Genomic DNA, 15,624 nt, shown 5'->3' on the forward strand with positions numbered 1-15,624 from the left:
GAGAGAGTGTGAAAAGAAGGGAAAGAAGAAAGGATGCTTTTTTGGTGCAGCTTGCGCTCGCATTTGCCCCCGCTTCTTTGGACTTGGATTAAAGTCTCAATTCTACCACGGAAATGATACTAATTGCGGCGAATAAGGGTAACTCTAAACTCTAACATCAACATGTTCTCAGAGATGTTTTGTGTCTGTAAACTAAGTGAATGTTTGGTTAGTTAAACTGCTCGAGTGTGTTAGTGTTGGAGTATGAGCCTGAGGTATCCAGTGTGATGATCTAAGGCAAACTTGAGTGGCTCTTGCAGGGGCACTTGAGTATGTAACACAAGTGTACGAGCTTACCTCCAGAAATAGAGTTATGTCAAGTCTTTTGCTCAGTTTGTTTGGCTCTGCTAATTAGTCAGATGCTCAGTGGAAGGGAGCAGAGCACACCTTTGATTTCCCTCTTCATGCTTCTTTGACACATTTTGGCCCAGAATCGGTCATTCAAGTCACTTTTAAGAAGCTTATATTTCGTGAATCATATTCATTAGTCAAGATGTCAAAGTGAGAATCCCAAGAAATTAGGGCAATACTGGTTTTGTGATGTTTTTTGTCAATCTAGAATGATGTTCTTCTCAGTGCTTTAGAGAGAAACGTTTGGAAGCATTGATCATCTGTTAAAAGGTCCCCGAGCAGTCATTCTAATTCCCATGTAAAATAGCCCTTTGAGTGACTAAAACATCACCTGCAATATTTTTCCTGATAAAAATGCTCCAAAGAGTATTTTTCTCTTAGGGCAAACTACCAGGAAGTCTGAAAAGACAGAATGAGTGGGCGGGGAGCTCACCTCAACTGACGGTTCTTTGAGAACGCCTATGTCAAGCAACATGGACACAATGAGATTATCTCAACCAAATTTGCTGATACACAAAGCAACTCAAACAACATTGAAATTCCATGCAACATCCAATCCTGTCATACATCACATCATGGTTTCACAAATATTGTTTTATCCAACTGTTTTGTAACAGCATCAATATGGAAAAAAGGTTGGCTGTATAATTTAGCTAGCTAGCCCAAGTGGAATTGGACACATTCAGTGGACACATTCAGTTGAAACTTTACAGGGTAAAGTATGGGTACTTTTCGTAAAATATATACACTGAGTGTACACAACATTAAGGACACCTGCTCTTTCCATGACATAGACTGATCAGGTGAATCCAGGTGAAAGCTATGATCCCTTCTTGATGTCACCTGTCAAATCCACTTCAATCAGTGTAGATGAAAGTGGAAAGAGACAGGCTAAAGAAGGATTTTTTGGCATTGAAACAATTGAGACATGGATTGTGTATGTGTACCATTCAGATGGTGAATGGGCAAGGCAAAAGATTTAAGTGCCTTCGAACTGGGTATAGTAATAGGTGCCAGGTGCACCGAGTTGTGTCAAGAACTGCAACGCTGCTGCGTGTTTCACGCTCAACAGTTTACCTTGTGTATCAAGAATGGTCCACCACCCAAGGATATCCAGCCAACTTGACACAACTGTGGGAAGCATTGGTGTCAACATAGGCCAGCATCCCTCTGGAATGCTTTCGATACCGTGTAGAGCCCATACCCCGACGAATTAAGGCTGGGGGTGCAACTCAATATTAGGAAGGTGTCCTTAATGTTTTGTACTGCCAGACAATGTTCATATATCATGACTATAAATGACGTCAAGATGTTTGTATGTATCTTCCATTTGACATGTCTCTTGATGTAATGACATGACAACTGCATCAGAGTTTTGGGCAACCACTTTTGTTCCTTTCAACCGCTTTTGTTCCATGCTGGCTAAAGACTTAGTTGGCCAGTTATTAGCTAACACCAGACACAGATGGAAGTGGAAACCTATATGACCTCATCACCTCAATTGGGTCTTCTGTAGAAACATTTTTAGTTGGTGTTTTTTTGCATTGATAAAAGTAGAGACTCAGAGCTACAAAATGGTATATCATACACTGCAGTTGAGGAACAATGGGGAAGTAATTCTGCTTTGATAGTTGATGAACTTGTAACCCCACTTTTGAGAAATGGCACTTGAATATTTTGTTACACCTACTGTACTGAAGAGCTCTCCTTTGTCTTATTCAGCATCGTTCACACCCTCTTAACCTTAGCCCCACCCATCTCTTTAAGGATTCACTTGTGAGGCCAAGTGCTAAACAGAATGAGTAAGGTAGTGTAGTAAATAACCAAAGATTTCAAGACTAAAAGTGGTGAAGGTAGTAGCCTACAATAAGGAAAAATTCCAGGTAAAAATACACTATCCTAATCTGACTTTGTTGCAGGTCATGTTGTTCTTCACATTACCGTCTCTGGTAGACACAAACTAATCAAATAAAATCTACGTTTATTTGTCACATGCACAGGATACAGGTGTAAACGGCATAGTGGTTATTTGCATATTTGCATGGTAGCAATATCAGAAATAGAAAGTGTCCAGATAAAAATATTTTATAACTATTTTCTAATTATTAGATTATGTTTACCCAGACACATTTGTCTAAATTGATGGGTCATGTGAAAGAAATGCTATACCCCCCTCACCCAGCCACATCTAGCTAAGTGGGTGGGTCACTATTGTTTAGACATGTACACATGTCAATGAAATACAATAGATTGCCGTAATCACCCCCAGACACACCTGGCTAACTTGATGGGCCATGTAATCAACTGGCGAAGTGGAGTCTTTTGTTTAGACATGTAGCTAGCTAGCTAAACAATGAACCATAATCCCAGCCCATAGTTACAGTCCAAACGGATTATCATAGCTAGCCACCATGCATGAAATGATGTAGTATGAATCTGTAGGTAGCTAAAGCTAACCAACTAGGTTCAATGTTTACTAGTTAGCTAACATTAGGCTATAACTAGGAATGATAATGGATTTCTGAGATGCAAATTTTATTACTACACAGATCATACACGTAACTTTAGCTAGCGAGCCAGCATGCTAATGTTCGCTAGCAAGCGAACCGTACGCTTTAACACAACTTTCTGACAAAATTAGAAATGTATCATATCTGAAAATGTAGCTAGACTCTTACCCGTCCGTATACATGGATGAACACTTCACGGCAGTGTGTCTTTTCCATTTGGTTTGTAGCTAACTACAGCTTGTTTGGCCTGTTGTGTCAAGTCACTCCGTTTCACACTGACCGTGTGCAGAAAGTAGTCCATCACAACTTTTTCCATCACAACTTTTTTTTGCCGATTGCGCCTGCTAAATTCAGGGCAGCAATGTTGTTGAGAGCAGTAGCAACCCTTTTATAGTTCTCCATGACTAACGTTATATCTTTCAAAAAAGCCGCAGTAGCAAGGATTATCTACACCTACTGAGCAGCTCATGTTATAAACAGAAGTGTGCTAAATGGCAGACCAATACGAACTCATCTCTCAGCATGTCCAGCCCATCCATTATCATAGCCAGTCATGGCTAGGGGGAAGGTTCCTGTCTTTTTCCGTGGCTAAACCAGCTAGGCTTGTCATTTAAAATAAATATTTGAATTTACAGATGGCATATAAGTTCAAGGCACATGAAAGTTTATATGTTCCAGAATTTTGATAAAAAATTCTTCAAATACGTTCAAATGCCTCTCCTGTGAAGTAGTGACATGCGAGTCACCTGTAAGTATCTTTGCCTTAGATGCATATGGGAAACCTGTAATTATATTTTCTGATACGCTGCAGTCAAATGAGAGCTATGTACCAGTAGAGCTATGTAAACCATGCCCCTCTGCAAACACGCCTTCTGCGACGTTGGTTACAAGGTGGTACTTATTTAAATTGGGTAAGAGAATAAGACTTTACCATGGGTGTATTAAAATTTGAGATTTTGTGACGCCACAAAATCCCTTAATAATCCAGCCTCCCGAATCAATGTGTTTGACATGGGGGAAGGGGACCAGTAACTTTATGATACAACTTTAGTCGAGTAATCAACTTTATCAATGTAGAATCAACAGTTATTTTTTATACTTTGGTCATCCTACTTTGATCTGGTTTTATCCAAATATCATCCAATTGAATGAAAAACATGATTTTGACTCTGCATGACCTTTAACTATTCCGTATCCCATTGACTTCTACACTGCTGTTTTACCATCAGAGTTTAAAAGCATCATCTGTTTAATTCTCCCTTAGAGTAAATGCCATTAAGCTATTATGTTATCAGCGTGGTATGTTGGGTAATGTACGTTGCCTTATCCTTTGCTCCACATTACATGGGTCCTATTCAATAGGCACCAAACGGAAGAAAACAGACTGAAACAGGGAGGGACTACCTCCTGGTTTTCCATTGCCAAAACATTTTTTGTTGTTGTGTTCCGTTATGAATTTGACCCTGATCACCATTCAGCTAGAGTGCGACATCGTGATGTAGATGGGAAACGATGAGGAAGAGTTAGCATGCAGAACCCTTTGGTGAGGCAGTGTTAGAAGGTTCCTGGACTGTGTCCCAAATGGCACCCTATTCAAATCAAATCAAATCACATTTTATTGGTCACATACAAATGGTTAACAGATGTTAATGAGAGTGTAGCGAAATGCTTGTACTTCTAGTTCCGACAGTGCAGTAATATCTAACAAGTAATCTAACAAATTCACAACAACTACCTAATACACACAAATGTAAAGGGATGGAATAAGAATATGTACATATAAATATATGGATGAGCGATGGCCATGCGACATAGGCAAGATGCAATAGATGGTATTAAATAGAGTTTATACATATGAGATGAGTAATGTAGGATATGTAAATATTATTACAGTGGCATTATTTAAAGTGACTAGTGATACCTTTATTAAATCCATTTATTAAAGTGGACGGTGATTTGGGTCTGTATGTTGGCAGCAGCCTCTCTATGTTAGTGATGGCTGTTTAACAGTCTGATGGCCTTGAGATATATATATAGTTCACTACCCATAGGGCTCTGGTCAAATGTAGTGCACTAAATAGGAAATAAAGTGTAATTTGGGAGCAGGCATGTAGCACACCTCTAGGCGGTAATGCTAACCCCAGCCATCAAGCACTCATCCTGACCTAGGCTACACACTGGATGGCATAGGGAGAGAGAGGCAGCGGAGAGGAGAATACAAGGGACACACCTAAAGGTTGGGGTTGTGGCATTAGCACTTCTTGAGTAAGAAGAACATGGTGATCAATCATGGGTTGAGTTATTCTGGTTAGTAGTTAGATTGTAAGTTGGTATTCAGTTGTTCTAACTCAAGTCTAGTCTACAGCCTGGGCCCCTATTCATCATCCATCTCAGACTAGGAGTACTGATATAGGATCAGTTTCAGCTTTTAGATCATAATGAATCCTAGGGAACTGATCCTAGATCAGCACTCCTACTCCGATATACAGGTCCTGGAGTCGTTTTAGGCCTGAGTTTGCTGTTTTGAAAGCCTTGCTTTGTTTACTGAGCGAGCTCATGCCTTCAGCTTGTGTGTCATGCTCACATGTAAACTGCTAATTTATTTCCTCAGGAATTTGCATTGCTTGCGCATGATTCGGGTTATTTGCTCAGGTTAAAAAAAAAAAAAAAAGCTATTTGACTTGACTCATATTTTCCAGTCTACTCCCATATAAGGAGGCAAGCTCTTTATTCCCAAGTGAAAAATATGAACAGTTTTTTATTGTTAAACTTTGTAGCTATGAGATTCCATTCATACTGATTGCAGTAGTTTTCTTTCCTTGGCTCAACGCTCTACTCTCTGCTCTTTGTCTTCCTCTATTGTCATGTTTTATTATGTTGTTGTTGTTGTTGTTGATGAGGACAATGATGACGACAACTTCATAGGCCTATGTGCCTTATCTTTGTAAATACCCATGCATTTCAGTAATAAACTCAGCAAAAAAGAAGTGTCCCTTTTTCAGGACCCTGTGTTTCAAAAATAATTTGTAAAAATCCAAATAACTTCACAGATCTTCATTGTAAAGGGTTTAAACACTGTTTCCCATGCTTGTTCAGTGAACCATAAACAATTAAGGAACATGCACCTGTGGAACGGTCGTTAAGACACTAACAGTTTACAGACGGTAGGCAATTAAAGTCACAGTTATGAAAATTTAGGATACTAAAGTGGCCTTTCTACTGACTCTTAAAAACACCAAAAGAAAGATGCCCAGGGTCCCTGCTCATCTGCGTGAACGTGCCTTAGGCATGCTGCAAGGAGGCATGAGGACTGCAGATGTGGCCAGGGCAATACATTGCAACATTCGTACTGTGAGATGCCTAAAACAGTACTACAGGGAGGCAGGACGGACAGCTGATCGTCCTCGCAGTGGCAGACCACGTGTAACAACACCTGCACAGGATTGGTACATCCGAACATTAGACCTGCGGGACAGGTACAGGATGGCAACAACAACTTCCCGAGTTACACCAGGAAAGGACAATCCCTCCATCAGTGCTCAGACTGTCCGCAATAGGCTGAGAGAGGCTGAACTGAGGGCTTGTAGGCCTGTTGTAAAAGCAGGTCCTCACCAGACATCACCGGCAACAACGTCACCTATGGGCACAAACCCACTGTCGCTGGACCAGACAGGACTGGCAAAAAGTGCTCTTCACTGACGAGTCGCGTTTTTTTCTCACCGGGGGTGATGGTCGGATTCACGTTTATCGTCGAAGGAATGAGTGTTACACCAATGCCTGTACTCTGGAGCGGGATCGATATGGAGGTGGAAGGTCCGTCATGGTCTGGAGCGGTGTGTCACAGCATCATCGGACTGAGCTTGTTGTCATTGCAGGCAATCTCAACGCTGTGCGTTACAGGGAAGACATCCTCCTCCCTCATGTGGTACCCTTCCTGCAGGTTCATCCTGACATGACCCTCCAGCATGACAATGCCACCAGCCGTACTGCTCGTTCTGTGTGTGATTTCCTGCAAGACAGGAATGTCAGTGTTCTGCCATGGCCAGCGAAGAGCCCGGATCTCAATCCCATTGAGCACATCTGGGACCTGTTGGATCGGAGGGTGAGGGCTAGGGCCATTCCCCCCAGAAATGTCCGGGAACTTGCAGGTGCCTTGGTGGAAGAGTGGGGTAACATCTCACAGCAAGAACTGGCAAATCTGGTGCAGTCCATTAGGAGGAGATGCACTGCAGTACTTAATGCAGCTGGTGGTCACACCAGATACTGACGGTTACTTTTGATTTTGACTCCTCCCCACCCTTTGTTCAGGAACACATTATTCCATTTCTGTTAGTCACATGACTGTGGAACTTGTTCAGTTTATGTCTCAGTTGTTGAATCTTGTTATGTTCATACAAATATTTACACATGTTAAGTTTCCTGAAAATATACGCAGTTGACAGGTAGAGGACGTTTCTTTTTTTGCTGAGTTTATATTTGACTGCCATGTGGGATCAATAAAACAAAATAAAATGTGTTTCTCCTTCTCCAGTGTTCAGTGACTAGTCAGGGTATCAGTCCCTGCTCCAGTCTGACCAGTAGCACGGCGTCCCCCTGCACAGAGAGCCCATGCTCCACCCTGAACAGCAACGCCAGCCACAGCCTCCGACACAGCAGCAGCGGTCACAGCAAAACTCCTCTGACTCACTGTAGCCCCTGTGGAACCATCGCCAGCCTCAGCTCCACGCTCGAGAGCAAGGACAGCGGGATCATAGGTGAGAGACACTCAGGTTGCATCTCAATTGGAACCTTATTCCCTATGCAGTGCACTACTTTTGACCAGGGCCCTTCTGGTCAAAGGTTGTGCACTATAGGGAATAGGGTGCCATTAAGGACATAGTCTCACTCACCCATCCACTCAATCAGTTACTCTGTCCCTAGCACTCAGCCTTTCCTCATCACTTACTATTCACATTCTGCACAATGCCCACAGGAGTGGACCTAGATTGTCCTCCATGCCTCTTGTGTCTCGTGAGACTAGCATCGTCAACAATCTAAACAGGGTCTGCATTACCCTGATAAGTCCAATCTATCATTATTCATATGGACTATATACATTCATCTTCTCCAAAATCTTTGATCGTTTTACTGTTTTATTGCCTGACAACTCATCCCAAATGTTTATTTTTTTATTCTGCTACTCTATTGATCGCTACATAAATTTAGTCTGTATCCTTCAAGTCGTTTGTGCTGACGTCATAGTGAGGGGCCTTGTACACAACATATTCATCAGCGATTGAATCGTCTTTAACCAAGCAGAGTACCAAAGTTGATCATGTCATCATGTAGGCCGGCTCTGTCCCAACCCGTCGGTCAGAATATGTTTGCATTCTACAAGAGGGAGGAAGGCAAATCAAGACTCATCGTTGAGAAGAAAGGGCTGTTGCATTGTGCTGTTAGTGGTGTGTACAATATTAAAAGGTAGTGGTGGTTGAAAGCTCCAACAACATGTGGCTGTTTTGTTCCTCTACTAACAGGGGCTTTAGGAGATTTGGGGATTTACATGTGCTGACAGGAAGATGGGTTATTACTGTATTCAACTCCTTTGTGGTTTCTGCTTATAGGTTCCAGGGACTGTCAAACCTACTAGAAATTAATTCGGTATTCTGAATTCGGTATTCTCAATTGTACTGTTTTTATTGGCCAAAAATGCTAGTCATGTAACATTGCAACAAAAAAAGTTTTTGGGGATTACATTTTTTTACCCCCTTTTTCTCCCCAATTTCGTGGTATCCAATTGTTAGTAGTTACTGTCTTGTCTCATCGCTGCAACTCCCGTACGGACTCGGGAGAGGCGAATGTCGAGAGCCATGCGTCTTCAGAAACACAACCCAACCAAGCCGCACAGCTTCTTAACACAGTGCGCATCCAACCCGGAAGCCAGTCGCACCAACGTGTCGGAGGAAACACCATACACCTAGCGACCTGGTCAGCGTGCACTGCGCCCGGCCCCCCACAGGAGTCGCTAGTGCGCGATGAGACAAGGATATCCCTGCCGGCCAAACCCTCCCTAACCCGGACGACGCTAGGCCAATGGTGCGCCGCCCCATGGGCCTCCTGGTCGCGGCTGGCTGCGACAGAGCCTGGGCTCGAACCCAAAGTCTCTGGTGGCACAGCCTTAGACCACTACGCCACCCGGGAGGCCCCGTAAGTGTTTTTTCTGTCTGGTTATTGACATAATTTTTTCAAGGCCCCAGTTGATTTGGACCAAAATAAAACAAAGCAGTTAACCTCACTAAGACATTACAATTCTATCCCCTATTGTACATTCACCCAAGTAGACAAATTTGGCCTATATCAAAATAAAATGAAGGAAAAAGACCTGTTGCAATAGCCTCTGCTGAAATCGTGAGCTGCTTCACCAGTGTTTCAACCTTTTTGTACCATTTTGTGGCCAAGACAGACTTGGTTGGTTGGCAGTAATACTTTGCATCTCCCGAATACAAAATCTGTGCTGCTGTTGACATAATTGATAACTGTGACTCATATTCCTCCTAACCCCCCTGTGCAATATCATAGCTGCTAAATAATTAATGCTGGCTGTGATATTGTATCTGCCATTGTAAAGCAGCGTGAAAAGCGCTGTGCCGTGCCCAGCTACTGCCTACATACAGTTGAAGTCGGAAGTTTATATACACTTAGGTTGGAGTCATTAAAACTCGTTTTTCAACCACTCCACAAATTTCTTGTTAACAAACTATAGTTTTGGCAAGTCGGTTAGGTCATCTACATTGTGCATGACACAAGTAATTTTTCCAACAATTGTTTACAGACAGATTATTTCACTTATAATTCACTGTATCACAATTCCAGTGGGTCAGAAGTTTACATACACTAAGTTGACTGTGCCTTTAAACAGTTTCGAAAATTCCAAAAAATTATGTCATGGCTTTAGAAGCTTCTGATAGGCTAATTGACATCATTTGAGTCAATTGGGTGTACCTGTGGGTTTTTTCAAGGCCTACCTTCAAACTCAGTGCCTCTTTGCTTGACATCATGGGAAAATCAAAAGAAATCAGCCAAGACCTCAGAAAATAATTGTAGACCTTGGTTCATCTTGGGACAATTTCCAAACGCCTGAAGGTACCAAATTCATCTGTACAAACAATAGTACGAAAGTATAAAACCCTGAGACCACGCAGCCATCATACCGCTCAGGAAGGAGACGCGTTCTGTCTCCTAGAGATGAACGTACTTTGGTGTGAAGAGTGCAAATCAATCCAGAACAACAGCAAAGGCCTTGTGAAGATTCTGGAGGAAACTGCTCAGCAAGGAAGAAGCCACTGCTCCAAAACCGCCATAAAAAGCGCAGACTACGGTTTGCAACTGCACATGGGGCAAAGATTCGTACTTTTTGGAGAAATGTCCTCTGGTCTGATGAAACAAAAATAGAACTCTTTGGCAATAATGACCATTGTTATGTTTGGAGGAACAAGGGGGATGCTTGCAAGCCGAAGAACACCATCCCAACCGTGAAGCACAGGGGTGGCAGCATCATGTTGTGGAGGTGCTTTGCTGCAGGAGGGACTGGTGCACTTCACAAAATAGATGGCATCATTAGCATGGAAAATGATGTGGATATATTGAAGCAACATCTCAAGACATCAGTCAGGAAGTTAAAGCTTGGTCGCAAATGGGTCTTCCAAATGGACAATGACCCCAAGCATACTTCCAATGTTGTGGCAAAATGGCTTCAGGACAACAAAGTCAAGGTATTGGAGTGGCCATCCCAAAACCCTGACCTCAATCACATAGAAAATTTGTGGGCAGAACTGAAAAAGTGTGTGCGAGCAAGGAGGCCTACAAACCTGACTCCGTTACAACAGCTCTGTCAGGATGAATGGGCCAAAATTCAAGGCAATGCTACCAAATACTAATTGAGTGTATGTAAACTTCTGACCCACTGGGAATGTGATGAAAGAAATAAAAGCTGAAATAAATCATTCTCTCTACTATTATTCTGACATTTCACATTCTTAAAATAAAGTGGTGATCCTAATTGACCTAAGACAGGGAATTTTTACTAGGATTAAATGTCAGGAATTGTGAAAACTGAGTTTAAATGTATTTGGCTAAGATGTATGTAAACTTCCGACTACAACTGTACCTACTGCCCAGGTTGAGACCGAGAGATGTAGCCTAAGCGTCTCAGAGTAGAAGTGCTGATCTAGGATCAGGTCCCTGTCCATGTCAGCTTATTCCTTGTGATATTTAAGGCAAAACTGATCCTAGATCAGCGCTCCCACTCTGAGACGCTTGATACATATGGGCCAGCCAACTTCAGATCATTAGGACCTACTTTTTCTTCTGTGGAATCAGTACTGTAGAACTCAATGCTTCTAACCAAGTCTAGCGGCCTCATGGTTTCTCCTTCAAACACTCACAATTCTGTTTGTCGGCGGAGGACAAGCTATAACATTGGTCCGGAACTTCCCCCTAGTGTGTAGGGCTTCTTGGGTTATTTAAAAGGCAGAGGGAGAAGCCAAGTATGTTGTGTTCCTAATGGCACCCTATTTCATAGGGCTCTGGTCAAAAATAGTGCACTATGTAGGGAATATGGTGCCATTTGGGATGTAGATGTTGTGTCCATGAGACTGATTCCCAGCTCTGATGAATAGTAGTCAGGGCCTTTGAAGTGGTTGAAACGGACTGTGGAAGAAGCAGGATAAGAGAACGCAGGGAATCATTTACTTCAAAAACCCATATTAATTTGGCTGGTTTTTAAACAGCACGTTGGGTGGGATGGTATGGAGCCTACTGCAGAGTGTGTGTTGACATATGAAAACCTGCAGCTGCTGTTGTGGGGTGGGGCCGAGGGAGGGAGGGAGGGCATCGCAAGGAGGGGACTTAAGAGGGTCATAGGAATGGTCATAAGCAGTTATTCATGTTGTAATTAATGGTAATGACAAGTTATTAATGTTTTATACAACAGGTGGGTCTAATCCTGAATGGTGATTGGTTTCTATTCCAAGTTACCACCGGCTAAATCTATGATGTTAAAATGCCCATTTAAAATGCCCAAAATGCCCATTTCTGACTGCGCATTTCACTATCTCATCATCTCAGCCAGGCAATTTATAAACTTGATCTCCACTATAAAAATGACTTGCCTAGTTAAATAAAGGTTACATTTTTTTTTTTTATACAAAAAAATAAAAAGCATCTAGACATTATCTCACATTTCTTTTACGCTAATATTTAGTTTTCAACGGCGGAGATTTGTATAAACCTTGCTGTCTGTCTCTGCGACATATACAACATTGTTTCAATATTCAAATTCGATCTCCAGCTGTCCCATAGTAATGAACGTGACGAGAGTCAGAACGAGACAGACAGACAGGCAGCGTTTCTCAGCCAGTCAAAATTCTGAATCAGCATCATTTTTGGGGATACACAGTACCAGTCAAAGTTTGGACACACCTACTTATTCAAGGGTTTTTCTTTATTTCTACTATTTTCTACAGTGTAGAATAATAGTGAAGACATCAAAACTATGAAATAACACATATGGAATCATGTAGTAACCAAAAAACCTAGTTACTTCATTGATATTCTGGCTGCACTGTTTGACGTGACTGTAAGTTAGCTGTAGTTGGCTAGCTAGCAAACAAAGGATAAGAATGTTGCCAGCCAGTATGGCAATGGAACATTTAGAACGAATAACTGGGTCGCGTCCCTAGATAGAGAACAAAAAGATTGAACAACTGGGTCACATCTCTAGATACAGAACAAAAAGACTGAACAACTGGGTCGTTATTCATGTTGTAAATAACGGCGATAACCAGTTATTCACGTTGTAAATAACGGCGATAACCAGTTATTCACGTTGCAAATAACGGCGATAACCAGTTATTCACGTTGTAAAATAACGGCGATAACCAGTTATCACGTTGTAAATAACGGCGGATAACCAGTTATTCACGTTGCAAATAACGGCGATAACCAGTTATTCACGTTGTAAATAACGGCGATAACCAGTTATTCACGTTGTAAATAACGGCGATAACCAGTTATTCACGTTGCAAATAACGGCGATAACCAGTTATTCACATTGTAATAACGGTGATAACCAGTTATTCACGTTGTAAATAGCGGTGATAACCAGTTTATTCAGTTTGTAAATAACGGTGATAACCAGTTATTCATGTTGTAAATAATGGTGATAGACAGTTATTCATGTTGTAAAATACGGTGATAACCAGTTATTCATGTTGTAAATACCGGTGATAACCAGTTATTCATGTTGTAATAACGGTGATAACCAGTTATTCATGTTGCAAATAATGGTGATAACCAGTTATTCATGTTGTAAATAATGGTGATAGCAGTTATTCATGTTGTAAACAATGGTGATAACCAGTTATTCATGTTGTAAATAACGGTGATAACCAGTTATTCATGTTGTAAATAACGGTGATAACCAGTTATTCGTGTTCTAAAGCAGAGTGAGGAGATGGTAAAGCTAGTGTAAGAAGGTAGGCTGTTTTACCTTTTTATTCAGACCACTTCGGTCTGTCTTTGTGAATCAAATCACTGTATCAAATGTTACAACGTTTAGGGATTTCTGATTTGCTGAATATTTGCACAAGCATCAGGCTAGTTATCCCAGACGTATTTGTTATGTTATTATTAGTGACGGTGCAACACACAGCACCGTTATGAAATCCAGATTAGCTATGTGGTACAGTGGGTCTACTCTAAAGCTGCCAAAAACAGACGCATTTCCTCTGACTGCACATGTGACAGTCAAAAGTAGTGCACTATATAGGGGATAGGGTGCAATTTGGGAAGCATTCCCATGTTTTGGAGCCCAGCTGCCAGTTGGTGGCTTTTGCCTTTCCCCTCAGCTTTTAGTGATTCTGTTTAGCATGGTCAGCCAGGCCTGAGGAGAGGATTAAAAGGGGATTTGCTTTCATGTAAGCAAACACCTGTCTAAACTCTTCAAATGGAAGTTTGAAGTCAAATGGTATCTTTCCCAGAATTCCCAGGTTTTCCAGAGATCTTGGTTGGAGGATTCCTTGCTTATTCCCTCCTGATTCCGGGAACCTTCCATCGTGAATTTCTGAAAAATTTGGCAATTTTGGGAAAGTAACCGTAATTTTGCAACCCTACTACAGTATCAACTTCAGTTTGATCACACCATGTTCTATTAGATAGATGACAGTACTGTTTGGAGGCAAACCTATTTGATGTACAGTGTACACTTTTGAGTATTCTAAGCTACTCCATTCAAGATACCTTTAATAAGGGAAAATAATGGTGGTTAATACAAAGACTAAAAAACTTGGGGCAGGCTCTATTGATCTAAATCTACCCCACCATGCCAGCTCTGGATAATTCTCATTAGTTGGAACTACATTTATTGGTAAATATCAGATCAGGTGGAGGGTGTTGATGAGGTCAATGAAAACAGAGTGGAAACGCTAAAGACACAGAGAATTCCTAATAATGACAATGACGTACTGCACCGATTTTCTTCTCTCGCTCTCTCTCTCTCTCTCTCTCTCTCTCTCAGCCACCATCACAAGCTCCTCGGAGAATGACGACCGCAGCGGCTCCAGCCTGGAATGGAGTAAAGATGGCAGCCTGAGGAGCAGCGGGCACCATGGCCTGGTGCCCAGCGTGCGGGCCGATACGTGCTCTCCTGTGGCGGAGGAAGACCCCAGTGGGCCCCCAGAGACCCCTGCCCCATCCAGGACAGAGCACCCCACAGGCTCCTCAGCGGGGGCTGCAGGAGGAGCAGCAGTAGGACCAAGCCACCCACCAGAGGGCCCCGTTCCATACCCCACAGCACACACCTCCTTGTCCCTCATGATGCCGCGGCCCAACTCTGTTGCAGGTAAGAAACCTTGGCTCTGAGTGATTAAGTATGCGGAGAAGGGATATTATCAGGACTTGTATGCTGGTTTGAGTTCACTGGACTTGTATACTGGTTTGAGTTATCTGGATTATCTACTGGTTAGTTTTCTAGACGTTTACACTGATTTGAGTTATATGGTCTTGTATGCTGGTTTTTAGTTATCTGGACCTGTACACTGGTTTTGAGTTATCTGGACCTGTACACTGGTTTTGAGTTATCTGGACATGTACACTGGTTTTGAGTTATTTGGACTTGTACACTGGTTTGAGTTATCTGGACTTGTATACTGGTTTGAGTTAGTATTGGGTCATCAGAGGAAGTGCTCCTTGATCCTTGCTCAGTGAATCTTCATTCAAATGTGACTCAGTTCATCTTGACTTTGTGTCTGCATTATCTCCTTAGGAAGATCTCTTAACCTGGAAAGGAAGGTGTTAGTCTGTGACCCTTTAGGACCCAACAGTGTCTGTACTTCACAGAACGTCCTGACTCAGGTCCTCAGAGAGCCAGCTAAGCCACGGTGCCCTGTGTGACTGTGGAGCTGACTGAAACACTGTCCTTTTCCCGGCTGACCAAGTGAGAGGGAAATGGAGCGAAGAAAACAGGGGTGGACGAGGCTTTGATGTGTCAATTCAGCAGACAGAAAGAGAGAAGGAGAGAGATATATTATCTACCTCACTTGCTTTGGCAATGTTAACATATGTGTCCCATGCCAATAAAGCCCCTTGAATTGAATCGAATTGAAATTGAGAGGAGTGAGTGAGTGAGTGAGTGAGTGAGTGAGTGAGTGAGTGAGTGAGTGAGTGAGTGAGTGAGTGAGTGAGTGAG

The 15,624-nt window shown here is 42.3% G+C and overlaps 1 protein-coding gene across 10 annotated transcripts in view; it reads left to right on the forward strand.

Annotated features, from left to right (window-relative positions):
• Nucleotides 1-15,624, forward strand: part of LOC111974587 (protein TANC1) — a 278,980-nt gene that overhangs the window by 157,695 nt on the left and 105,661 nt on the right. For 9 of the 10 annotated variants that reach the window (XM_070447122.1, XM_024002429.1, XM_024002466.1 and 6 more), the window contains 2 exons: nucleotides 7,432-7,654; nucleotides 14,455-14,778. In XM_070447122.1, coding sequence (XP_070303223.1) covers nucleotides 7,432-7,654; nucleotides 14,455-14,778 — 547 coding nt within the window. Of the gene's footprint in view, nucleotides 1-5; nucleotides 139-7,431; nucleotides 7,655-14,454; nucleotides 14,779-15,624 lie in introns of those variants that run through there. The other variant, XM_070447137.1, reaches the window with a different exon arrangement.

Source organism: Salvelinus sp. IW2-2015, linkage group LG2 (assembly GCF_002910315.2).
Source record: "Salvelinus sp. IW2-2015 linkage group LG2, ASM291031v2, whole genome shotgun sequence".
Lineage (NCBI taxonomy): Eukaryota > Metazoa > Chordata > Actinopteri > Salmoniformes > Salmonidae > Salvelinus > Salvelinus sp. IW2-2015.